This window comes from Panulirus ornatus, chromosome 73 (assembly GCF_036320965.1).
Source record: "Panulirus ornatus isolate Po-2019 chromosome 73, ASM3632096v1, whole genome shotgun sequence".
Classification (NCBI taxonomy): Eukaryota; Metazoa; Arthropoda; class Malacostraca; order Decapoda; family Palinuridae; genus Panulirus; species Panulirus ornatus.
The window spans coordinates 6,518,900-6,546,867 of record NC_092296.1 but is presented as its reverse complement, the minus strand read 5'-3'; the positions used below and the strand labels follow the sequence as shown (position 1 = coordinate 6,546,867).

General features: G+C 38.3%; 2 protein-coding genes across 4 annotated transcripts in view; one reads left to right on the top strand and one right to left on the bottom strand.

Annotated features, from left to right (window-relative positions):
• The window catches only part of spin (Protein spinster), a 144,584-nt gene that overhangs the window by 27,918 nt on the left and 88,698 nt on the right, over positions 1-27,968 (top strand). The window lies entirely within an intron of this gene.
• Positions 807-27,968, bottom strand: LOC139748182 (uncharacterized). 3 transcript variants are annotated; one of them, XM_071660972.1, is made up of 10 exons: positions 27,830-27,968; positions 22,650-22,717; positions 21,392-21,472; positions 19,539-20,030; positions 17,281-18,012; positions 15,636-15,754; positions 8,922-9,194; positions 5,402-5,535; positions 3,211-3,320; positions 807-2,192 (listed from the first exon to the last, which is right to left on the bottom strand). In XM_071660972.1, the coding sequence occupies exons 2-10, from the start codon at positions 22,707-22,709 to the stop codon at positions 1,908-1,910; spliced, it is 2,286 nt and encodes a 761-aa protein (XP_071517073.1). In that variant the 5' UTR covers positions 22,710-22,717; positions 27,830-27,968; the 3' UTR covers positions 807-1,907. The 3 variants fall into 3 exon arrangements, with proteins under 3 accessions (XP_071517073.1, XP_071517075.1, XP_071517074.1); XM_071660974.1 differs by lacking the exon at positions 27,830-27,968 and adding an exon at positions 27,635-27,752; XM_071660973.1 differs by lacking the exon at positions 27,830-27,968 and adding an exon at positions 27,173-27,601.

The following is a 27,968-nucleotide window of genomic DNA, read 5'->3' as shown; positions in this document are numbered from 1 at the left end:
ATCCATCCTCCTGCGCACAACTCTATCCATAGCCCACGCCTCACAACCATACAACATTGTTGGAACCACTATTCCTTCAAACATACCCATTTTTGCTTTCCGAGACAATGTTCTCGACTTCCACACATTCTTCAAGGCTCCCAGGATTTTCGCCCCTCCCCCACCCTATTTCATTTATTTACTTTGCTTTGTCGCTGTCCCCCACGTTAGTGAGGTAGCCCAAGGAAACAGACGAAAGAATGGCCCAACCCACCCACATACACATGTATATACATACACGTTCACACACGCACATATACATACCTATACATCTCAACATATACATATATATATATACACACAGACATATACATATATACACATGTACATATTCATACTTGCTGCCCTCATCTATTCCCGTCACAACCCCGCCACACATATATACATATATATATATATATATATATATATATATATACATGTTGGAAAGGATCACAATTTTGCACATGATCAAGATATTCCTACGAGTCCACGGGGAAAATGAAACACAATAAGTTCCCAAGTGCACTTTCATGTAATAATCACATCATCAGGGGAGACTAGATAGAAATATGACAGTTAGTTAATATACATCGAAGAGACAAAGCTAGGACGCCATTTGGTAAACATGCGATTGTCCAAGACTATTGCATGTTTACCAAATGACGTCCTAGCTTTGTCTCTTCGATGTATATCAACTGACTGTTATATTTCTCTCGTGTCTCCCCTGATGACGTGATTATTACATGAAAATGCACTTGAAAACTTATCGTGTTTCATTTTCTTCATGGACTCATAGGAATATATATATATATATATATATATATATATATATATATATATATATATATATATGAATGTAGTGCAAATGAACATGCACTTTCATAGAACATACAAACCTCCAACAGCCAGGCTCGAACCCGGGAACCCTGCATGGCAGGTGGGAGTGATATATATATATATATATATATATATATATATATATATATATATATATATATATATATATATATATCCTAGGACCAATTTCTATGAAAGAATCCTGGTGTTATCCAAGACCTTTCTAAAGGCTCCTGCAACCCAAGGCTGCACTACTTCCAGTAGCAGGGAAAAGTAGACTCCTTTGGAGTGATTAGTTCTTTGACAATATTCTACTTTGAATAATACAGCTTTGACACAAGTCACTTTTCACTCACAGTGTAACCTCGAGCAGGTGGAGTCCGGTAACACTTTATATATATATATATATATATATATATATACATACATATATATATTCCTTTCTATGAAGCAAACCATAAACCACCGGTACCTGTGGACTCTTGGAGCCAAATCTGTTTTAAAATAACTCAAGTTTAAATAAACTTTCCTATCCTAATATATGTTAATTACATACTGACTGTAATTCAAACACAAATCTTTTATAATCAATACTTTTGAAGTAGGAAAAAATATCCATTTAAAAAAAGAAATTATTACCTAATGGGTTTCACTGTACCCATGTTAAAAGCTCAAAATTCTTAAAGAAAATAAAATACCTTTCAAAGGATGGGGTAAAGCCAATCTCTATTGATCACACATCAAAAATCACTTACTTGTTCCAGTTCCAGTCTCTCTGCATCTGGTAAAGCTTAAACCTGTATCCCATTTCAAACATAACTTATCTCGTGGTTTCCAAACCTACATTTGCAAGGGCCCTTCTCTTAAAAAGATGAAACTAATCAGATGCCCTGTAAAATGCAATGGCACACTGGCTTGTCATATTTCTTCTATATCCCATATTTAACATTAAAAGTTATGACTACTAATAAGACACAGGATATAAAGTCAAGCCAACCTTGACAAAACAAGATTAACTCCACCTTCAAAAAGCACTAACCATACATAAATTATAGTGGTGCTTGTGGGGGATGAGGCTGTGTAGGTCCTGGGATGGGTGTTCCTGGGACTTGTTGCTGATGCTGTTCTGGTTTCAAAGGGTGGCTTAAATGATCTTGACAGTCAGCTTCTGCTAAAAGCACAGGTCGAGGGGTGAATGTATCTCCATACATGTTCTCTCGTTTATGCATACGCCGAACATGTGATCGCAGGTTGTCACGCCGGGCAGCACGATAAGGGCAAAATGGACACAAGTGTGGTTTCTCACCAGTATGCATTCTTCGATGTTGTATAAGCTATGGGGAAAAAAGATTCAACAAAAATTCATTAGGTGAGATTCCTATTTACACTTACACAATATAGTTGTACTGTGCCTTATGAACTGCCTTATAAAAGAAATCAAAACCCATCAATGTCCATCAAAATCCATCAATGTCTAAGTGAAAACAATATAGAAAAATCTTGAACAACTTCTTCAGATGTTCTTACTGCATGTATGGCTTTTTCAAAGAACCCATAGAACAGGATGTTTGTAATATGTAATGACTTCATCACCTCATCTATCAGCCACTATGAGCCTGCAAATCACATTGATGCATTAATCATGTCACTCATTGGTTTTGCTAACTGCCAATTGCATCCCCATGTGTTTGCTTGCCTAGAGTGAAAACCAAATCAAATGACTCTCAAAAGTCTATCCAAGATGCAAAGAAGCAACTAGGTTGAGGTGGCAGGGAACAGTATGTTTGTAATAGGTGCATTTTACAAGCACATAAAGAGAGCTCTTTACCAAACAGATAATTTTCTGTGCTTGACACAATACACCAAAGTGATGTATGCTTGCACAGAAGGCTTATATTCATGCGAAGGTGAATCTATCTATTCAAAGGGTTGTCTCAAAATTCCTAAATATGGTAAAGCAGATGGACATTCATCCATACATATTTTACAGATAATCAATGTTGACTTTACAGTATACATCCAAGACCAGCACAAGGCAGCTGACCGGAGAGGAAAAACAAACAAGAAAAGTACTTCATGGAGACCTCTAATAAAATCTTTAATTATCATTACATCATCTAGCTATGCAACAAATGAACTTTAGAGGCCTAGGAATTTCACAGCATAATACCATTACATGTGATTCATGGAAGATAAAACCAAACTTCATTAAAACCTAAAGTTTCAATGCAATGCCTGAAGATTATCATAATCTAAAAAAGCTTTAAAACATTCTTCAAAAATAGGCAACAATCATATTTCATAACAAGGGGGATAATTTTCAATTAACTGCAGACCTGATCCAAAACATACCTTTTTCAGCTGCACTGTTTGAAACTTGCATATATCACAACGATAAAACTTTCCATGTCGATGTTTCTTCATATGTTTTTTCATCTCTGGCTCATTTGGTCTGTCTTTACCTGCAAAAAAAAATCAGCCATCTCAAAAAACTGGCATCTACTTGCATGTAAAAAATTATCTATAAAATCCTTTCCAATTCATTTTTCACATTCCATGAACACAACAGATCTTAGCATCTGAGAAGTTTAATCATGTCTCAAACATACCTTTGTACTATCTTACTCTCTTATAAGCCTGACTATATCTTTCTCTCCTTATCTCTATCCCTACCACACCAAAGGACTTATCTTTGATCATAAAAAGGTTTCCTAGGGTTTCCTTTCTAAACAAAGAATCATCCCCCAAAATCTTTACTTTTTTCATTTCCTGCAAGTATTATTTCAGCATTTTTATGAACAAGATGTATGCATTATCAATTCTGTGGCAGTGTGAGAGCAATAGGGCTAGGGGAGAAGTTTAATTTAGTTTATAAGAAGGCATGTGTTTTCACAACAGGCATGGAATATGACTGATTTAACATGAAGAGTAAATAATCATATACATCAAATCTAAAGTGATATATACCAAATGGGAGGGTCGAATTTAAAAATGAACTTAAGGTAGGGATGCAAGATAATCTGTGTCTGCTGTTAATAATATACACACAAGAGTAGATAAAACTATAATTTGTAAATAAGTTCAATAAAAATATCCTAAAATAAAAAGCTCCAAGCCACTATGGGTATAAAACCATGTTCAGATGGATAGCTAAATACATAAGAAAAAAGAAAACAATTACAGTTTTTACCATCATTATTACTTCTATCAACCATATACCCCTTTTATGGGGCTCCTGCAGCTATGAGTCTATGATGCACATACAAGCAGAACAAGCTGGGCTTCATTTGAGTGAGAAGGCCCTACACAACTCTTTTCCATCCACTGATAATACTGCCTCACTGAATGCCATTTCTCACTTGAGTGTGCAGGTAAACTCCACAAATACTAACAGTCAGTAAAGACTAACAGACAAACACAGAGAAACAAACAACATGACTACAGCATTTTGAAAAGTACAGTAATGAAAAGAAGACGAGAAGAGGAGCAAGGAGAGAAACATGATTCAAGGAGGAAATAATGGTAATTGCAGAGAACTTAACAAGTTCTTAGACAGTATCAACTGACAAAAGGAGTTCTACAGAGTGTACAACAATGCTATTGAAAGTTCTGTGAAATCTAAAATGAAAGTTAAAACACAAGTTCCCTTAGTTGAAAAGATAATAGAAAGGTCAAAAAAAGGGAGATGTGGCTCAATCAAGAATGTCAAAAAGCATAAAGCTTAGGAACATACTATAAACAAGATTCAAGCAACACTTGAAAAATATAAAACAGGAAGAAATGAGTGCTACAAGAGAATAAAAGAAAAGAAAAAAGATTTTGAAAAGAATAATGTGGACAAGGAAAAAGCCAATCCAAAGTTTTTCAGACGTCCATCAGGAGTATATTATTGGTAAAATATCCTCTAATCTGGCTTAGGCTCTAGAAGGAAACTATGAAGTATGGTGAAACATGATGTCCTACATCAGTGTCTAACCCCCTCATCTTCTTGTTAATAGGCTTCAGAATCTGCTATGACTGAAAAAGAATAGGTATACAAGTTGACATACATCAAGACTGATAAGTAATACGTATACAAGTTGATAGACATCAGGACTGATAAATAACAGGTATACAAGTTGATATACATCAGGGCTATGTCCAAATTTCATGAGACCAGTTCATAAAGAAATTAACATCTCAATGCCAGAGGTATAACACTGAAACAAGGACATATTGGTAATCATATCCAGTTCAAGGATAAACTATTCATATATCAGAGGAAGTTTCATTACTCTCTGATATACATAAAGGATACATACTAAATCATAAAGTGACATAACAATATCAATAACAACTACAATAGTCAGTTTACTTAAAGTCTCCTATCTTTCAAACAAGGAGCTTAAGAATTAAACACACATATTCATATTTATCATTCATTCTACTTCAAATGCATGCAAATATCCTCACTTCTCTACATCTCTGAAAACTGTTGTCTACAGTACCTCCCTCTATCACCAATACCAAACTTTTCTTACTAAATTCCAAGTTTACAACATACCACATATGCAGCAGGAGACCTTTGAAACAGGTACGCGCTGTCCTGACTCGTGTGTCTTGAGATGTCTCCTGAAGGCTTTCTCCACAGTACATGAATATTCACACAATGGACATGTTAGCTCCTCCTTGTTATACCTGTAGCAAGATCATTCAATTATATGCAAAATCAACTCAAAAAAAAAATCAAAAGAATTTATATTAACATTTTTATTTTGTACCCTTTCCTGCCTTAGTAAAGCAGCTTCTGGAACAGCTGATAATATCAACAACAACAATAATAATAATTCTTTTTTTATTATTTTGCTTTGTCTCTGTCTCCTGCGTTTGTGAGGTAGCGCAAGGAAACAGACGAAAGAAATGGCCCAATCCACCCCCATACACATGTATATACATACACGTCCATACACGCAAATAAACATACCTATACATCTCAATGTACAAATATATATACACAGACAGACATATACATATATACACATGTACATAATTCCTTTACTTATTCCCATCGCCACCTCGCCACACATGGAATAACATCCCCCTCCCCCCAAGTGTGTACGAGGTAGCGCTAGGAAAAGACAACAAAGGCCCCATTCGTTCACACTCAGTCTCCAGCTGCCACGTAATAATGCCCGAAACCACAGCTCCCCCTCCACATCCAGGCCCCACAGAACTTTCCATGGTTTACCCCAGACGCTTCACATGCCTTGATTCAATCCACTGACAGCACGTCGACCCCGGTATACCACATCGATCCAATTCACTCTATTCCTTGCCCGCCTTTCACCCTCCTGCATGTTCAGGCCCCGATCACTCAAAATCTTTTTCACTCCATCTTTCCACCTCCAATTTGGTCTCCCACTTCTCTTCGTTCCCTCCACCTCTGACACATATATCCTCTTGGTCAATCTTTCCTCACTCATTCTCTCCATGTGCCCAAACCATTTCAAAACACCCTCTTCTGCTCTCTCAACCATGCTCTTTTTATTTCCACACATCTCTCTTACCCTTACATTACTTACTCGATCAAACCACCTCACACCACATAATGTCCTCAAACATCTCATTTCCAGCACATCCACCCTCCTCCGCACAACTCTATCCATAGCCAACGCCTCGCAACCATACAACATTGTTGGAACCACTATTCCTTCAAACATACCCATTTTTGCTTTCCGAGATAATGTTCTCGACTTCCACACATTCTTCAAGGCTCCCAGGATTTTCGCCCCCCCCCCCCCCCAATCCTATGATTCACTTCCGCTTCCATGGTTCCATCTGCTGCCAGATCCACTCCCAGATATCTAAAACACTTTACTTCTTCCAGTTTTTCTCCATTCAAACTTACCCCCCAATTGACTTGACCCTCAACCCTACTGTACCTAATAACCTTGCTCTTATTCACATTTACTCTTAACTTTCTTCTTTCACACACTTTACCAAACTCAGTCACCAGCTTCTGCAGTTTCTCACATGAATCAGCCATCAGCGCTGTATCATCAGCGAACAACAACTGACTCACTTCCCAAGCCCTCTCATCCCCAACAGACTGCATACTTGCCCCTCTTTCCAAAACTCTTGCATTCACCTCCCTAACAACCCCATCCATAAACAAATTAAACAACCATGGAGACATCACACACCCCTGCCGCAAACCTACATTCACTGAGAACCAATCGCTTTCCTCTCTTCCTACACGTACTCATGCCTTACATCCTCGATAAAAACTTTTCACTGCTTCTAACAACTTGCCTCCCACACCATATATAATAATAATAATAATAATAATAATAATAATAATAATAATAATCAGCACCACCTCACTAACGTACAAAACAGCATGAAAGTATGAAAGAAAATACTAACAATTATAAAATATAAGTGTCAGAAGAGGAGGGAACAAGGAGAATGTATAGACTAAATTGGAGATGGAAAAATGGCATGAAAAAGATTTCAAGTGATTGGGACATGAACTATGCAGGAGGATGAAAGACATGCATTGGAGAGAGTGACTTTGAACAATGCAGTGTAAAGGGGTCAACTTGCTGTCAATGGACTGAACCATGGCATGTGAAACCTCCAGAATAAATTAGAGAAAGGTCTGTGGGGCCTGGTTATGGATAGGTAGCTGTGGTTTCAGTGCATTACATATGACAGCAAGAGAATGGACATGAGCAGATGCAACCTTTCTTCTGCTCCCAGCACTACCTTACTAATGCATGAAACAGCAATCACATATGAACAAAAATAAAGAATGATACCTGATAATAAAATGGGGAAAGAATGACTTAAGAGGGTATACATGTCAGAAGAGGAAGGAACAATGGAATGGAGAAACTTAGAAGCAAGTGGGAAGATGGAGTGAAACAAGCTTTAAAAGCTCGTGGAGTGAAAGTGTAGGAGGGTGCAAGGCATGCAAGGGATGGAGTAATTTGGAGAGATGTGGTTTACATTGGCTGATGTGCTGTCAATGGGCTGAACCAGAGCAAAAGAAGAAACCACAGAAAGGTCTGTGGCACAAGACTGTAAGTGGATAGGGAGCTCTATTTCCTATTCATTATACATGACTGGTATGGCATGGACATGAGCAAATGTGGCCACTCTCTCTCTTCCTAAAGCTACCTCATTATCATGAAAAATGGCAAATGTGTGCAAAAAAAAATGATGATTTTCTTAAATATATTGCTACCTCATTAACATGGAAAATGGTGACCGTGAAAATATAACAATAATGATATTCTAAAACTTATACTATTAATCATTATTTGATTTTCTAAAATTTATACTATCATTAATCATTATTATCATAAAAGATAGCTATAGAGCAGATATTATCCTGTCTATTGTCTGTTCCCAATGCTACCTTGCTCATGTTGAAAATAGCAAACAATTAAGAAAAAAATTATAATTATCATCATTATACTTCAACTTACACAGTGCAAGTTTGAATGGAAAAACTGGAGGAAGTGGAGCGTTTGTTATACCTGGCACTGGATATAGCAGAGGACAGAAACACAGACACTTTGAAGTAATCAATTTCCTCCAAGTTCTCTTCATTCATACACCACACTCCAAATGACCCATCTCTCTTCACTGATAAACTCAATATACTTGCTTTTATTCACATATACTATCAACTTTCTCTTTTTACATACATCCCCAAATTCTAACACTATCTTCTTCAGTTTCTCATTCAAATCTGTCACCAGCGCCGTGTTACCAGTAAACTATGGACTCACTTTACATGTCTCCCACAAACCAAGAGATTGCCTACTTGCTCCACCTCTCTAAACCCTTGCATTTATCTACCTCAACATCCTATCCAACATAACAGGTTAAACAAAATTACAAAAAAATTTTCAACTTATTGATTAGTTAAAAATTCACACCAAATTTCATATCAATTCAAGTAACTCTTCCAATAATGAAATACCTTAAAGATATTCAAGAATTCTGCATTCAAGTTTTCAGAGTAAGTTTTGTTATTCTTGCACACTTAATTAAAATACCAAATTAACACATACCTGTGCCTCTGCAATGGATTTTTATTTTGACGTTTCTTTCCTGTGGGTGTCCAACCTTCTGCAATGTGACTGGCAATGTGTAAATCATAATCATCACGTTTGGTAGTGGTAAATGGACAAAGTGGCATCGTGCACAAATACTGTTTAGGGATTGTCTCTGCAGGTTCTGGTTCATCAGGTATGTGTTCTGTTGTTAAATGTTTTCGAAGACCACCTCTTGTGCGGCAAACCAAACCACACTCGCCACACTCAAATCCTTCGCCTGGTCCACTGCTTTAAGAGCAACAAAAAACTGAACTTAGCATAAACAGGATATTGTTAGAAGATACATGTACAGAATATCAGATACGTATTTACTGTTGAGCAGCTACTATCAGGTCCAATCTTCTACAAATGCAGCGTCATAGGAGGGTGCAGCCCAAGACCAGCACCTTTTTCAAGGTGTAAATGGAAAAGCCATCCCTCTTTGTCTATGAGTGATGCAGTGATACGTGCACTGTCACAATGCCTTCCACCTCAACTGAGTCTAAATTCAAACATAGGAAACAATTCAATTCAAAAACTACAAATATTCTGGATTTCTTAAGATATATGAGTCCTACTGCTTCTGTAGCATAAAATTTCCCAAAAGAAACCTTAAGATGTTATTTTGGGAAATAATTTAACATGAATATTTGCAGTCTGGGTTAGACTACATATATATTTTCTTTTATACTATTGGCCATTTCCTGCATTAGAGAGGTAGCGTTAAGAACAGAGGACTGGGCCTTTGAGGGAATATCCTCATCTGGCCCCCTTCTCTGTTCCTTCTTCTGGGAAATTAAAAAAAAAGGAACGGGAGGATTTCCAGCCCCCTGCTGCCTCCCCTTTTAGTCGCCTTCTACGATAAGCAGAGAATACGTGGGAAGTATTCTTTCTCCCCTATCCCCAGGAATAGCATGTGCTACCTCGCTAACACGGGAGACAGCGACAAAGCAAAATAAATAAATATATAATATATCTTTTCTTTTTCATACTATTCGCCATTTCCCGCCTCAGTGAGGTAGCGTTAAGAACAGAGGACTGGACCTCTGAGGGAATATCCTCACCCGGCCCCCTTCTCTGTTCCTTCCTTTGAAAAAAAAAAAAAAAAAAAAAAAAGGTAGCCCAAGGAAACAGACGAAAGAATGGCCCAACCCACCCACATACACATGTATATACATACACATCCACACACGCAAATATACATACCTATACCTCTCAATGTATACATATATATACACAGACATATACATATATACACATGTACATAATTCATACTGTCTGCCTTTATTCATTCCCATCACCACCCCACCACACATGAAATAACAACCCCCTTCCCCCAAATGTGTGCGAGATAGTGCTAGGAAAAGACAACAAAGGCCACATTTGTTCACACTCAGTCTCTAGCTGTCATGTAATAATGCACCAAAACCACAGCTCCCTTTCCACATCCAGGCCCCACAGAACTTTCCATGGTTTACCCAAGATGCTTCACATGCCCTGGTTCAATCCACTGAGAGCACGTCGACCCCAGTATACCACATCGTTCCTATTCACTCTATTCCTTGAACGCCTTTCACCCTCCTGCATGTTCAGGCCCCGATCACTCAAAATCTTTTTCACCCCATCTTTCCACATCCAATTTGGTCTCTCACTTCTCCTTGTTCCCTCCACCTCTGACACACATATATCCTCTTGGTCAATTTTTCCTCAATCATTCTATCCATGTGACCAAACCACTTCAAAACACCCTCTTCTGCTCTCTCAACCACACACTTTTTATTACTACACATCTCTCTTATCCTATTATTACTTACTCGATCAAACCACCTCACACCACATATTGTCCTAAAACATCTCATTTCCAGCACATCCACCCTCCTCCGCACATCTCTATCTATAGCCTACACCTCTCAACCATATAACATTGTTTGAACCACTATTCCTTCAAACATACCCATTTTTGTTTTCCGAGATAATGTTCTCGACTTCCACACATTCTTCATCACTCCCAGAACTTTTGCCCCCCCCCCCCATCCTATGATTTACTTCCGCTTCCATGGTTCCATCCACTGCCAAATCCACTCCCAGATATCTAAAACACTTTACTTCTTCCAGTTTTTCTCCATTCAAACTTACTTCCCAATTGACCTGTCCCTCAACCCTACTGTACCTAATAACCTTGCTCTTGTTCACATTTACTCTCAGCTTTCTTCTTTCACACACTTTACCAAACTCAGTCACCAGCTTCTGCAGTTTCTCACACGAAGCAGCCACCAGCACTGTATCATCGGCGAACAACAACTGACTCACTTCCCAAGCTCTCTCATCCACAACAGACTGCATACTTGCCCCTCTTTCCAAAACTCTTGCATTCACCTCCCTAACAACCCCATCCATAAACAAATTAAACAACCATGGAGGCATCATACACCCCTGCCGCAAACCTACATTCACTGAGAACCAATCACTTTCCCCTCTTCCTACACGTACACATGCCTTACAGCCTCAAAACTTTTCAGATTCTAACAACTTGCCTCCCACACCATATATTCTTAATACCTTCCACAGAGCATCTCTATCAACTCTATCATATGCCTTCTCCAGATCCATAAATGCTGCATACACATCCATTTGCTTTTCTAAGTATTTCTCACATACATTCTTCAGAGCAAACACCTGATCCACACATCCTCTACCACTTCTGAAATCACACTGCTCTTCCCCAATCTGATGCTCTGTACATGCCTTCACCCTCTCAATCAATACCCTCCCATATAATTTCCCAGGAATACTCAACAAACTTATACCTCTGTAATTTGAGCACTCACTTTTATCCCCTTTGCCTTTGTACAATGGCACTATGCAAGCATTCCGCCAATCCTTAGGCACCTCACCGTAAGTCATACATACATTAAATAACCTTACCAACCAGTCAACAATACAGTCACCCCGTTTTAATAAATTCCACTGCAATACCATCCAAACCTGCTGCCTTGCCGGCTTTCATCTTTCGCAAAGTTTTTACTACCTCTTCTCTGTTTACCAAATCACTCTCCCTAACCCTCTCAATTTGCACACCACCTCGACCAAAACACCCTATATTTGCCACTCTATCCTCAAACACTTTCAACAAACCTTCAAAATACTCACTCATCTCCTTCTCACATCACCACTACCTGTTATCATCTCCCCATTTGCCCCTTTCACTGAAGTTCCCATTTGTTCCCTTGTCTTACGCACTTTATTTACCTCCTTCCAAAACATCTTTTTATTCTCCCTAAAATTCAATGATACTCTCTCACCCCAACTCTCATTTGCCCTCTTTTACACCTCCTGCACCTTTCTCTTGACCTCCTGCCTCTTTCTTCTATACATCTCCCAGTCATTTGCATTATTTCCCTGCAAAAATTGTCCAAAAGCCTCTCTCTTCTCTTTCATTAATAATCTTACTTCTTCATCCCACCGCTCACTACCCTTTCTAATCTGCTCACCTCCCACGCTTCTCATGCCAAAAGCATCTTTTACACAAGCCATCACTGCTTCCCTAAATACATCCCATTCCTCCCCCACTCCCCTTACGTCCTTTGCTCTCACCTTTTTCCGTTCTGTACTCAGTCTCTCCTGGTACTTCCTCACACAAGTCTCCTTCCCAAGCTCACTTAATCTCACCATTCTCTTCACCCCAACATTCTCTCTTCTTTTCTGAAAACCTCTACAAACCTTCACCTTCGCCTCCATAAGATAATGATCAGAAATCTCTCCAGTTGCACCTCTAAGCACATTAACATCCAAAAATCTCTCTTTCGCGCGCCTATCAATTAACGCGTAATCCAATAACTCTCTCTGACCATCTCTCCTACTTACATACGTATACTTATGTATATCTCTCTTTTTAAACCAGGTATTCCCAATCACCAGTCCTTTTTCAGCACATAAATCTATAAGATCTTCACCATTTCCAGTTACAACACTGAACACCCCATGTACACCAATTATTCCCCCACTGACACATTACTCACCTTTGCATTCAAATTACCCATCACTATAACCCAGTCTAGTGCATCAAAACTATTAACATACTCACTCAGCTGCTCCCAAAACACTTGCCTCATGATCTTTCTTCTCATGCCCATGTGCATATGCACCAATAATCACCCCTCTCTCTCCATCCACTTTCAGTTTTACCCATATCGATCTAGAGTTTACTTTCTTGCACTCTATCACATACTCCCACCACTCCTGTTTAAGAAGTAAAGCTACTCCTTTCCTTACTCTTGTCCTCTCGCTAACCCCTGACTTTACTCCCAAGACATTCCAAACCACTCTTCCCCTTTACCCTTGAGCTTCATTTCACTCAGAGCCAAAACATACAGGTTCCTTTCCTCAAACATACTACCTATCTCTCCTTTTTTCTCATCTTGGTTACATCCACACACATTTAGACACCCGAATCTGAGCCTTCGAGGAGGATAAGCACTCCCCGCATGACTCCTTCTGTTTCCCCTTTTAGAAAGTTAAAATACAAGGAGGGGAGGGTTTCTAGCCCCCCCCCCGCTCCCGTCCTCTTTAGTCGCCTTCTACAACATGTGAGGAATGCGTGGGAAGTATTCTTTCTCCCCTATCCCCAGGGATAATATATATATATCATATTCATTTATTTTGCTTTGTCGCTGTCTCCCGCGTTAGCAAGGTAGCGCAAGGAAACAGACGAAAGAAATGGCCCAACCAACCCACATACACATGCATATACATACACGTCCACACAAGCAAATATACATACCTATAAGGTTATTTAATGTATATTTTGACTCATGGTGAGTGCCTGGGATTGGCAAATGGTGCATAGGCATTGTACAAGGCCACTGGGGATAATAGTGGTGCTTCAAATTTCAGAGTTAAGTTTGTTGGATATACCTGGTAAATCTTAAGGACAGAGGATTGACTTGTGAGGAATATCCACCTGCCAGCATTGGGTAGACAGTGCTGGTTATAAAAGATGAGAGGATTATTGATATAAGTTTGCCTTAAGAATTATTAGAATATTGAAAAGCAAATGGATTTGTAATGTTAGTTTTCATGGATCGAAGGCTTGATAGAGTTGATTAGACGACTTAGTCATTTAAGAATAGTAGGTGTGGGATGATTGTTATAACTGGATATAAAAGTTTTTAAGAGGATTTATGCAATGATAAATTACTTTAGAAAGAGGTAAAGTGTGATAATGAAATTTTATCAGTGATTGATCAAGGTTGCGGCGGCGGTTATGGAAACTTCAGAAATTCAACTTAATTTGTTAGGTATTTGTAAGGAGGAAATGTCAGTTAGTGCTTGGAAGGGCAAGTATGAAAAAGTTGGTGGGGATATCAGCAGATTGAATGAGTCTAAATTTTTAGGTGATGATGATACATCAGCATAGGATGGCTGATTCAATGGTGACAACACAAGTCAACATGGGAACTGAGTTTGGTTAAGATGTCAATGGAAGAAGAAAGTTGAGTAAATGTGAATAATATAGCAAAGGTTATTAGATGAAGTTGTGATGTCAAGTCATTTGGTGAGTTAGACTAATGAGAGGTGAAAAAACTGGAAGTGAAGGTTTCTAGATATCTGGGATGGATCTGCAGGGATTGACAACATAATGCATTAAGTGCGATCATAGGTATGGTGCCAGTGTGGCGAATTTTGGGAGCCTGAAAAATGTGAATCTGAGACTACTATCTCAGGCAAAAGCGCAAAATGGTATGTTTGGGAATACTGGTTCCACAATGTTGTAAATTTGCCGACAGTGGCTATGGATAGAGAAATGGTCAAAGGATGCAGTCTGCAACTGAGATGTTAGTACATGTTGGTGTGAAGGTTGGATTGTGATGAAATTCACGTAAGGTAACTTGAGAAATGTAAATAAAAAGCGCGTGGTTAAAGATGCGCAGAGAGGTGTTTTGACATCTTTGTAGGAGCTACAAGGAGAGAATAAGTGAGAAGTTACCAAGGATATATTTGTCAGGTGGAGGAACGAGTGTAGCAAAGAAGTACAAATATTGGATGATTGAAAACTGAAAGTGAAAAAGATTTTGAGTGCAGCAAGAGATAAGACTTGTACATGCAGAGGTGATAAGGAGGCTAAAGACCTGCAAAGAACTTATCTATGTATACCGGTTGACGTCTGTCAGTGGATTGAATCAAGGCCTGTGAAGCGTCTGGGGTAAACCATGGAAAGCTGTGTAGGTATGTATATTTGCGTGTGTGGACGTGTGCATGTACATGTGTATGGGGGGGGGGGTTGGGCCATTTCTTTCGTCTGTTTCCTTGCGCTACCTCGCAAACGCGGGAGACAGCGACAAAGTATAAAAAAAAAAAAAAAAAAAAAAAAAAAAAAAAAAAAAAAAAAATATCTTTCTTTCATACTATTCGCCATTTCTCGCGTTAGCAAGGTAGCGTTAAGAACAGAGGACTGGGCCTCTGAGGGAATATCCTCACCTGGCCTCTTTCTCTGTTCCTTCTTTTGGAAAAAAAAAAAAAAAGCGTTAAGAACAGAGGACTGGACCTTTGAGGGAATATCCTCACCTGGCCCTCTTCTCTGTTCCTTTTTTTGGAAATTTTAAAAAAAAAACGAGAGGGGGGGATTAATATATATATATTAACCATTTCCCCCCAAGTTTTTCAAGAGCTTTGTTATGAAGCACAACATACCTTGTGTCAATGATTAGGTTGTCTTCATCTGAATCATTACTGGCTTGATCAACATGCTTTTGTCCTGAGTTATCTTCCTCAGTTAAAGGGGAGGGTGTGCTTGATTTCTTCCTATTCATCTGATGATATAAAACAGCACATTTTAAGAATATCTCATGACAAACAATGAAAATTACTTTCTAGACAATAAGAGTAACAACATGTTGAAAACTTAATGAAAACTATAATTATGAAAAAAAAGAATATTATCAAAGGGGACCACACACCACCAGTTACATGCGGCCCAACACAACAGAAAAAATTTGACAACTTAAAATATTCGCCCTTAGCCTCAATATTCTTCTCGGTTGGGTTATGTTTGATTAGGGTGTAGTACATGCCTAACCTGACAGAAAAATGTTGGGGGGGTCATACATCCAGCACTATCATTCATATCATCTTGAATGTCGTCATTAAAAGTGTAGAATTTATGAAAACATCTCACAAATAGCAGAGAATAGCAATGGGTTTACTAACACAAGTTCAAACAATGAGAACAATGGCTTATGCTTCAGCAGTGCATGATAAACAAATTGGCCAACAACAGAAAGTCATGACCTAAGTAAATGGTAATAATATATGAAAAGTACTTCTGAATTTGGCAGCTTACTGATTTAAAAAGTTTGTATTTCTACATCTCAACCTACATGAGAGGTTCTTGATACAATATTTCACTAGTTCCTGAAGACCCTACACGTGAAAATATGAGGTTTTGCAACATTTAATCCTATTTACTAGTGCCAATGAATATATGTCATGGTATCTCATTTTCTGTTAGCTGTTACAAGAGTGAATATAATCAAAATTCTTGAATTGCCCTCCTCTGCCTCAAGGCAAAATACACAGCCATAAATGCTTCTGATGGCATCCCTGGTATTGCTACCATATGTAATACAGTAAATTTTCCCCAATACAGTGGTCAGTCTATGCAAAAATGTCAAAAAACTTGCACCAGATCTGCACCCTCTCATTACGTAATACCTTGTGAAGCTGTGAAACTTGTGAGATATGTGTGATGAAAACCCACTGTAATTATACTTGACAAAAACTTCAAAAAATATCACACATCTCAATACATGCGCCTGACAGTACACATGCCATCCCTCTTGCATTAACAGAAGAGCTACACAAGGCATGTAGTACATATAAGTAAACTTTCACCACATTAAGTTGTTTATTATTTCATTTACAAAACTATGTTCCTGTTAAGCCTAATAACAATGTTACAGAATTATTTTGGAACTATTTGATAATCATAATCACCAGCAAAGTGTGTACAACTGATTTTAAAAGCATTGCAGCAAAGAGATTAAAGACTTTGTCTATCTATGACTCCAGTATTTTTCCCAGCAGTCTAAAGTCCCTCAATGACAACAGCCTATCATATGCACCATAACTTTATTCATTTTTTCAAAATGGTCACATGCTATATCAATAATATTATAAGGGAGTTATACACACATCTCTGAATGTGGAGTAAAATAGAAATATGATTAATTTAGGAAGTGCCATAGAAAAAATAAAAAACCTGAAAATAAGCATAGTAATATTGCATAATTTTCAAGAGATATCAGTTAATGAAAGTAAAACACATGATTATTCTTACCTTCAGTCTAGTTTTGAGGTTATGCTGGTTTACTGGCAAGTACATCATATGAGTTCCCTGAGTTGACACCTGCCGTGCATCTTCCTGAGGTAACTGCGAGGGTTCATAATAGCCAAGGCCTACAGGCCGAGAATCTAAACTGTTGTCATAACTAGTTAGTCCATTGGCATTAGCTGATGGAGACAACTGCTGTGGCTGATTATGCTGCTGATTTTGTTGATGTTGTGACTGTGATTGAGATGGCTGGTGCTGTTGTCTTGAAGTTATGGGGGCTAATTCTAGCAGGTATGGAGCATTTGAATGTGATGGGTACAAAAAGTGAGGTGCAGGAGAGGGAGTCCCATTAGCTTCTACTGAGGACAGGCCACTGGGAGATGGAGCTGATGGAGGGCCATGATGAGGATAGGGCATGGCAGAAATGCTTCTTCCAACAATAATATTATTTTGGGGGTGAGGATTATATGTTATGGGAGCAGTTGGAGTTGGAGCCTGAGGAGGTTCAAGATGGGACTCTAAGGTATCAATGAATTCCTCCTGAGGTTCAGTTTTCAGGCCCAGAATAAAAGAATCACCAGGGGTTGGTTCTGACTTGACCTGTGAAAGGAACTGGGGATGAGCTTCATGTAATGGGCTCGGATGAGATGACTGAAGTTGGGATGGGGAGATGTATGGTGCAAAACCTCCACCAATAGCATAACCTCCTCCCTGAGATCTTCCTGGTGATACTGGTACCTGAAAAAAAAAGAATATCCCTAATTTTCTGTTTCTTTTATTAAACAAGTTTATATGCACTCTTACACATGCACACATGACAGCCAGAGACTGAGTGTGAACAAATGTAGCCTTTTTTGTCTGTTTTCCTGGCACTACTTTGCTGAAGCATGGGGTAGCGATGCTGTTTCCTGTGGGGCAGGGTAGCACCAAGAATGGAAGAAGGCAAGCAAGTAAGAATATGTACGTGTGTATATATGTATATTTCTTTGTATGTAAATGATGTGTATGTGTATGTATATGTATGAATATGTGTATATGTTGATATGTATGTTTGTATATGTGCATGTATGAGCAGTTATGTGTATATATATATATATATATATATATGTATATGAGTGGACAGGCCATTCTTCTTCTGTTTCCTAGTGCTACCTTACTGATCCAAGAAATGGCAATCTAGTAATATATAGATATATATACATATCTATTTATTTATTTATTCATTTTGCTTTGTCGCTGTCTCCCGCATAAGCGAGGTAGCGCAAGGAAACTGACGAAAGAATGGCCCAACCCACCCACATACACAAGTATACACATACACGTCCACACACGCAAATACACATACCTATACATCTCAATGTATACATATATATACACACACAGATATATACATCTATATACACGATTCATACTGTCTGCCTTTATTCATTCCCATCGCCACCTTCCCACACATGGAATAACATCCCCCTCCCCCTCATGTGTACGAGGTAGTGCTAGGAAAAGACAACAAAGGCCCCATTCGTTCACACTCAGTCTCTAGCTATCATGTAATAATGCACTGAAACCACAGCTCCCTTTCCACATCCAGGCCCCACACAACTTTCCATGGTTTACCCCAGACACTTCACATGCCCTGGTTCAATCCATTGACAGCACGTCGACCTCGGTATACCACATCGTTCCAATTCACTTTATTCCTTGCACGCCTTTCACCCTCCTGCCTGTTCAGGCCCCGATCACTTAAAATCTTTTTCACTCAATCTTTCCACCTCCAATTTGGTCTCCCACTTCTCCTCGTTCCCTCCACCTCTGACACATATATCCTCTTTGTCAATCTTTCCTCATTCATTCTCTCCATGTGACCAAACCATTTCAATAAATATATCTATTCAATAAATAATCGCTGTTTCCTGCGTCAGCACAGTAGAGCTAGGAAACAAACGAAGAATGACCTATCCACTTATATACACATATATATACATACACATAACATATACATATATACATAAACATAACATACACATACACACATGTACATGTATAGACATGTACATATTCATACTTGCTTGCCTTCATCCATTCATGGTAGTCCCACCTATAAGGCAATAAATTAACTTAATATATGAGGTCCACCATGAGCTCAGTGAACCCAGTGGTGACAGATGAGAAAAAAGAATTTGGTAGCTCTGGGAAATTCAAAGTCAACTGATAAATATGTTTAAGGTCAACTAACATCTGAACAATGCAGAAAAAAAAAATCTTACCTGTTCATGTTGAAAATAATTCTGCGATGGATGTGGATGCTGACTGGACTGTGAGGGCTGGCCACGCTGGTGATGGTGGTGATGCTGCTGGTGAAGAACTGGATGGGTATGGATCGGTTGCGTGGGGTGGTGATGATGCTGGTGGTGATGCTGATGTGTTAACAATAATGGTGTTGGTAGGGGGTTTTGGTGCCCTGTTAGTTCTACCACACCACCTCCTCTATCTACCTGAGTTGAGACAGGAGTTGTAAATGAGGAAGAGGATGTGGTGGAGAAAGATGACGTTGTGGAATAGGAAGACGTAGTGAAAGATGCCAAGGAGGATGAGAGCCGAGCTGAGGAAGGGGTGGTGGTTGAGGAGGCATTTGTAAATGTGTTGGAGAATGCTGCTGAGAGTGCTTCATCATCGTCTCCCACAAAATCCATCATCACATTCACATTGGGCTCGCTCTGTAGCATAGATGCCTCAACCATACTAAGGTCATCACCTCCCTGAGAGGGGAAAAAAGTGCTTTTAAGATTAATACAAAATTGATAATCTTACCAAGAATTTTTATCATATTCTATACAGGGATATAATCAGAACTGACTATTAAAAACATATTGGAAAGAAGCAATAGAAAGGCACAGCTATGTGTCTTTATAGGAAATGATGGTGAACCAGAGGGTTCTGTCATCTTTTCTGCTGATAATCATACTTTTGTACAGTATAAAACTATGAGGAAACTTTTAAAGACATGGAGAGCTGATGGGGAAAGATGGCTCAAAACAAACCAAAGGGAAGAAAAAATGCAAGATGGAGCAAAAGTAGAAGGGAATGTAAAGATTGGTAGCCCTGTGAGGATGTAACCAGAAATACACTATCATGGGGTGTTTGGAGGAATCTAAAAAAACTCCCTTTCTATACCTTAGGATGGGGCAAACTGGAGCAAGTGAAAATCTTTATAGCACATCTGACAAATAGCAGAGCCTATGCCAAAAAAGTAGTTACTACATAAGAGAACTACAATTTACAATAGACATGGACTAAGTACTGAAGCTACGGTATTGTTATAAAGGCAATACATCAAAAACGAACAAAAAATTATATAATTAGTAATAATGTATGTTATACATAGCAGCAGCCCAAACATAGCCTTCATCAAAACAGTATCAATGCAAAATTCCAGCAAACTCCTCCATGAAGGACTCATCCTTCACAGTACATTACTGTATCTTTCCACCTTACCTAGTGTGTTTTAACACACCTACTATTCTTTTATCAAGAACAACAATGAACTGGCAAAACATGCCCCAATCAGTGAAAGGAAAATAAGGAAGAAAAAATAATGAAAAATTATACACAGCTCCTCACTACTCCCTCTCACCTTAGTTTCATCTATACCTATCACATTCCAAATAATGCTTATCCAGTGCTCCCAAAATTCATACTCCTTCCATCTGCCATTCACTTATCTCCGGTATCATGGTTCAACTCTAAACAACATACACATCTGCCATTCACTTATCTCCGGTATCATGGTTCAACTCTAAACAACATACACAATCTTTTCACATGCAAGTACACTAATATGATCTTTAACCACTTGCTCTAGTTCACTCCCAATTATTATTTTTCTTGGATTACCAACTTGACTATCAAGTTAGCAAATGGCTATCTAGCCTCTCCAGCTACAGTGAGATCTATAAATGTGTTAATTTTCTATCTAAAAATATTAATGCAGACAAACATATTTTGCCTCCCCCCCAAAAAAAAAATTTCAACAAGAAAATATTGCAGGTCAAGTCTGAGAGGAGGGATGAAAGAAGAGGTCCATGTGATCCCTCAATAATCCATTCAGGTAATATCTTACCAAATCTCCTGAAAATGCATCCGTTGTCAAGTTGCATGGTGAGTCCCTTCGAAGGAGTCTGGGACTCATGTTCATCTTCATCTATGAGGAATAAAATAGCCATTACCATCAAACAGTGATGTTATCCAAAGCTGACAATCTAAAACACAAAGACATTACACTGCTGCTGATAATCATAAATTCAATTTCACCACTATAAGGTAATGCATATTTTTTCAATGATTATGGCTTATTCAGTGATACTGAAAACAGAGAGAAAATTATGGTATGAGCTTTAGCTCCATAACTCTATACGCAAGAGAATTACAATAACCTCATGTGTACACTGGTGAACCTTGGAGCAAAGTTGGGAAACCCATCTCTACACTGTACATGCTGCAACAGCAAATCATTCTTATAATTTTCTTTCAAGGTAGTCAACATGACAAGAGCAAAAACAAGTCCTGACCATGAGATATAAGGATGCCTTACCATTTTAAGTACTTTTGTACTGAATTAAATTTTCAGTCTCTCCCACCAGCAAACCATAAAATATCAAATAACACACATACACAGCAATTTTGCATTCTTAAAACAACAGCTGTGAGAAACCATGAAAAAATGGGGTGAGGAAGTAGCACCTATATATGTGTGTAGCAAATAAGAAATCACTCATGGTAACCAATGGTATCCAAATTACACAAATTCACAAAATGAACTTCCTTCACAGAACCTCAGTTAACAAACTAAGACAGCAATCCATCAGTAAAATGAAAACCTGGCTGCTGGTTGACTGGAAAGAGACTAACCTGAAAGCAGCACCTTCATGTACAAATGGACTCAATTGCATACAATTAAAAATCATTCCTTTGGCATCCTCATCTAACATACCTCCAGCTTAAAATGACAGCTACAAAGATGTTAATAATACATGTCCACTAAAGAAGGTGAGGAACATACTGACAACAGAAACATTATCCTCTCACTTAGGGTAAATCTGAGCTTTCTACTAGTAAAGCACCTTCAACCATCTCATTTACAAAATATCATGATTATCTCAATAAGAGGCTGTAAATCCATCTTCCCAAATTAACCAATTATTCACATTACATACCATATAAACTAATCACTCGTAGGAAAATAAATCTGTATGTATATGACACTACATCCCCACAACTCCAATATCTTCATGCTATGTAAAGACAGTAAGAAATTTCAATAAAAGTAGATGGAACCAAATCATATTTCTAATAAATAATCACATAAAGATAATACTCACAATGAGACCGATGATCTGTGATTCCCCCTCCAACACCCCCCCATCCGGCAACGCCTCCATGACCACACCTGGTGAGAAGTCTTCATCAATAATGCACTGGCTACAAGGAAACACTCAAAAGACATGTATCATGCATCACAAAAATTTGGGGTTATCATTACAATTCATTCTACAGAGAACAAAAAACCTTCAAATGAAACACATCTTGCACAAAATTTCAATTAACAAAATGTGATTCTAAAAATGCATACTACATCTTTTAACTTTCAATTCAAACATTCTTTCATAAAATCCTTTTACTGGTTTGTGTGAGACATAGCAAAAAGCCATTTAATGTCAAAATTCTGTAAACAAACTATTCAACCCATGATTACAAGATTAACTGTACACTCATTGTTTTCAAAATATTATATGGTTGCAAGGCATGGACTATAGATAGGGTTGTACGGAGGAGGGTGGATGTGTTGGAAATGAAATATGTAAGGACAATGTGTGGTATGAGGTGGTTTGATTAAGTAATGAAAGGGTAAGAGAGGTGTGGTAATAAAAAGTGTGGTTGAAAGAGCAGATGAGGGTGTGTTGAAATGGTTTGGACATATGGAGAAAATGAGTGAGGAAAGGTTGAGAAAGAGGATATAAGTGTCAGAGGTGGAGGGAACAAGAAAAAACAGAGGACTAAATTGGAGGTGGAAGGATGGAGTGAAAAAGATTTTTAGCTATCGGGTCCTGAACATGCAGGAGGGTGAGAGGTGCGCAAGGAATAGAGTGAATTGGAATGATGAGGCATACTGGGGTTGATGTACTGTCAATGGCCTGAACCAGGGCATGTGAAACGTCTGGAGTAAACTATGGAAAACACTGTGGAGCATGGATGTGGATAAGGAGCTGTGATTTCGGTGCATTACACATGACATGGATACATATGTGTATATGTGAGGATGGGCCGTTCTTCATCTGTTTCCTGGTGCCTTCTCGCTGATGTGGGAAATGGCGATCAAGTGTAATAATAATAAAAATATTTATTCATCATACTTGATTGCCATCTCCCACATCAGTGAGGTAGCGCCAGGAAACTGACGAAAAATGACCCATTCACTCACATACACATATATAAACAAAAATGCACATATACACATATATACATAAACTTATCAATGTATACATACATATACATACATATAAATATATACACATGTACATACTCATGTTTGCTTGCCTTCATCCATTCCTGGCACTACCCCACCCCACAGGAAACAGCACTGCCACCTCCTGTTTTAACAAGGTAGCACCAGGAAAACATGCATGTGTGGGGGTGTTAAGCATCCAGGGTAAACTATGGAAAGTTCATTGGAGCCTTGTTGCAAATAGGGAGCGGTGGTTTAGTGCAAAATTTACACATGACAGCAAGAAAATGATGTTCCTGATATCACAACCTAGTAACACAGGACTTCATAAATGAAGGAACACTAATAGGAAAAAGAAAGACAAGAATCATGAGTGCTTTCATGTATTAACACAACTTCAAAGAACTACTTAAGAGAAAATAGATACAATAGATCCAATATCTTTATTGTATCCTGAGAGGTCACAATGGTGTGCATGATTCTGCAGTTTTAGGCATATACTTTATTGCATGTCTTTCCTCTCTGCAACTAGTCCTCTCAAGATGTAATACATGAAAGTGCTCATGATTCTCATGCTTTCTTTTCTGAATGTTGGTTTGATTAAGTAAGTAATGAAAGGTTAAGAGATGTGTGGAAATAAAAAGTGTGGTTCAGAGAGCAGAAGAGGGTGTGTTGAAGTGGTTTGGACATATGAAGAGAATGAGCGATTAAAGATTGACAAAGAGGATATATGTCAGAAGGGGAGGGAACAAGAAGAAGGATGCCAAATGGGAGAGAGAAGGATGGAGTAAAAAAGATTTTGAGCAATTGGAGCCTCAGCATACAGGACGGTGAGGGGCATGCAAGGAATAGAGTGAACTTGAATGATGAGGTATGCTGGGGTCAACATGCTGTCAATGGACTGAACCAGGAAATGTGAAATGTCTGAGGTAAACCATGGAAAGGTCTGCGGGGCCTGAATGTGGATAGGGAGCTGTGGTTTCGATGCATTACATATGACAGAAAGAGACAGTTTGAACAAATGAGGCCTTTTTTGCATGTTTTCCTGGCACTACCTCGCTGAAGTGGGAGTTAGCAATGTTGTTTCCTGTGGGGCATGGTAGTGACAGGAATGGATGAAGGGAAGCAAGTACGAATACGTACAAGTGTATATAAGTATATGTCTGTATATGTGTATGTATATGTACGTATATGTTATGTATACATATGTACATGTGCGTATATGGGTGTTTATGCATATATATGTGTATATGAGTGGATGGGCCATTCTCCATCTGTTTCCTGGCGCTACCTCACTGACGCGGGAAACAGCAATTATGTAAAAATATGAAATATACATATCTTGGAAAGGATCCCACTTTTGCGCGTGATCAAGATATTCCTATGAGTCCACGGGGAAAATGAAACACAAACATATTGTGATTAATTTTCTCCATGGACTCATAGGAATATATATTTTCGTTTTTATTATCATTATTTTGCTTTGTTGCTGTCTGCCACGTAAGCGAGGTAGCGCAAGGAAACAGATGAAAGAATGGCCCAACCATGACAGTTAGAGACTGAGTGTAAATGAATGTGGCCTTTGTTGTCTTTTCCTAGCACTACCTCGCACACATGCGAGGAGAGGGGGTTGTCATTTCACGTGTGGCAACGGGAATTAATAAAGGCAGCAAGTATGAATTATGGACATGTGTAAATATGTATATGTCTGTGTATGTATATATATATATATATTAATTTTCCAAAAGAAGGAACAGAGAAGGGGGCCAAGTGAGGATATTCCCTCAAAGGCCCAGTTCTCTGTTCTTAACGCTACCTCGCTAATGCGAGAAATGGCGAATAGTTTGAAAGAAAAAAGAAAATATATATATATATATATATATATATATATATATATATATATATATATATATATATATATATTGAAAGGTTAAGGTATGTATATGTGCGTGTGTGGATGTGTATGTATATACATGTGTATGTGGGTGGGTTGGGCCATTCTTTTGTCTATTTCCTTGCACTACCTCGCTAATGCAGGAAGCAGCAACAAAGTATAATAAATAAATAAATAAATAAATATATATATATATATATATATATATATATATATATATATATATATATATACTTATCGTCATCATTACTTAACACTAAGGATAAGGGGAGAAAGAAAGCTAACAAGGAATTTCTTGTATGTTATAAAAGGTGATGAAGAGATGTAAAATCATGAGTATGGGCTGGAAATCCTTCCCTTCTGCAGCATTTCCTTCAAAAGGAGGGAACTGAGGAACAGACCAATCACAGATTTTTCTCTCATCTCAGAAGTTTCTTCCTGGTGCAACCTTGCTATGATGGGACACTACAAACTACTGAAAAAACATATCATTTTGAGATATAGCCTTATGACCACATGCAGTTTCAAGGCTGCTTTCCATGTAGGAGTAGAGAAACGAGAGACTCCTCTGGAGTGATCACTTGAAGATATCATCCACACAAGCACTCGACATTAGGTAAAAATAAGAACACATTTAAGATCACCAGAACTGTGCTCTTTCATCCTTAAATTTTCATCAACTTTCTACAAATATTAATGCAAGAAATAAATCATGCACATACCATCTGCTAATATCAACGTAACTTGAAAAACGTAATAACCATCTAGTAATATAAACGTGATAAAAATATGTACAAGTAAAATACTACTCATCTGGTCATACTACAAAAGATATGCAATATATATTAAGAATAATGTTAATAATACAAATAAATTGATATGCTAGCGACAAATCACATGCTGACCATATGGTAATATAAATGTTCCAAACATATGATAAACTATCTGGTAATATTACCATAGCAGATAAAGAGTTAATGTAACAGCCATCTGCTAAAAGTATTGCTCCAAAAACATGATGTTCTATCAGTGTATTACTATTATAAACATGTGATACACTGACCATCTGGTACTTTTAGAGTTATATATGTCTAATGCAATGAAAATCTGGTAATATTACAATATATGATGCTATTACTCACTTTTGCTTACAATAAAAAAGGAATTACAATAAGGATGCATAACCACATGCTAAAACTAATACTAATGGGTTATTATATTAAATTTCATCTTTTACAAAGCAATTACTCTGCCTACTGCTACAGATCGTATTTCACATAGTGCTTTACACTTAAAATTTCCTATAATCCTTTAAAATAGTTTCATGAGCTCATGGCAAACATTTAAAGAGGAAATTATGCACAGTTATCAGGATGCCATGATCACAGGTTATCACATATTTCTTATGCTTCATGACTTCTAAGTCTTGAGCAGTATAAAGTTTGGAATACATGAAAACTCTGGAAGACACACTATAATTCATGGAAAACATATAAGTACTATACCTTTCACTTTCTGTATTGGGTCAAAACCACATAAAAATTCACTTCACAGGTCCCTTGCATTATATTAACAACTACTTCGTGATTAAACCCAATCTTCCATGTACCAGGATCTTCAAATATGCATATAAATGCACCATATGATATATACCAGCACTCAAGGTCATGTGCTACAATTTCCAGAAATTTTATAGGCCTACGTGGAGGCAGTAGCAAGGAATACCTTACTATGTGATTTGCTAATTGGTGTTCACAGTGATCACTGGCCATGACAGAGCAACACATGAGCAACAGTAGGTGAGGGGAGGCCTATACGGTCACTGCAAGGTGTAAGGTGCCGCCCATAGGCCTACCTAGCTTAGCAACAGCGCCATGATGGCCGCCCGGACCCGCCCGTAGGCCTATAATGTCACTGTAGCCCTCCCTGCCCAGGGTCTCATTCTCCCCCTCCTAGACTGGGCCTACCTATCTCTCCTCTAGCCTGGAGTTCCACGCCGGCCCGACATTGCTAGCACACCTTGCAAGGAGACTCCCTGACAAATTACTACTTGTTATGATCTATGTTTACGAGGCCATTAAGCCTAACATCACTGCCAGTAATTTAAGCCTAACGGCCTACGAGAGGAACACTGTTCATATAATAATGGATGACAGACTCACCTCCCTCCTTCAGGCGCTCACGAACGTGCCAGGCTCGCCAAATAACGCCCAACCCCGTAAGTTAGACATTAATAACACAAAAAATTCCTTCTGTATATCCAACTGCGCACTAAGCCTAACGATTTTGCCCACAATGCAT

Coding starts and splice junctions, on each gene's coding strand:
- LOC139748182 (XM_071660972.1), bottom strand. CDS start 22,709: ATGGAGGCGTTGCCGGATGGGGGGGTGTTGGAGGGGGAATCACAGATC. Junction 15,755..17,280: donor ACCTCAAAACTAGACTGAAG/GTAAGAATAATC, acceptor TTATATCATCAG/ATGAATAGGAAGAAATCAAG. Junction 9,195..15,635: donor AACCTAATCATTGACACAAG/GTATGTTGTGCT, acceptor TTGCTCTTAAAG/CAGTGGACCAGGCGAAGGAT.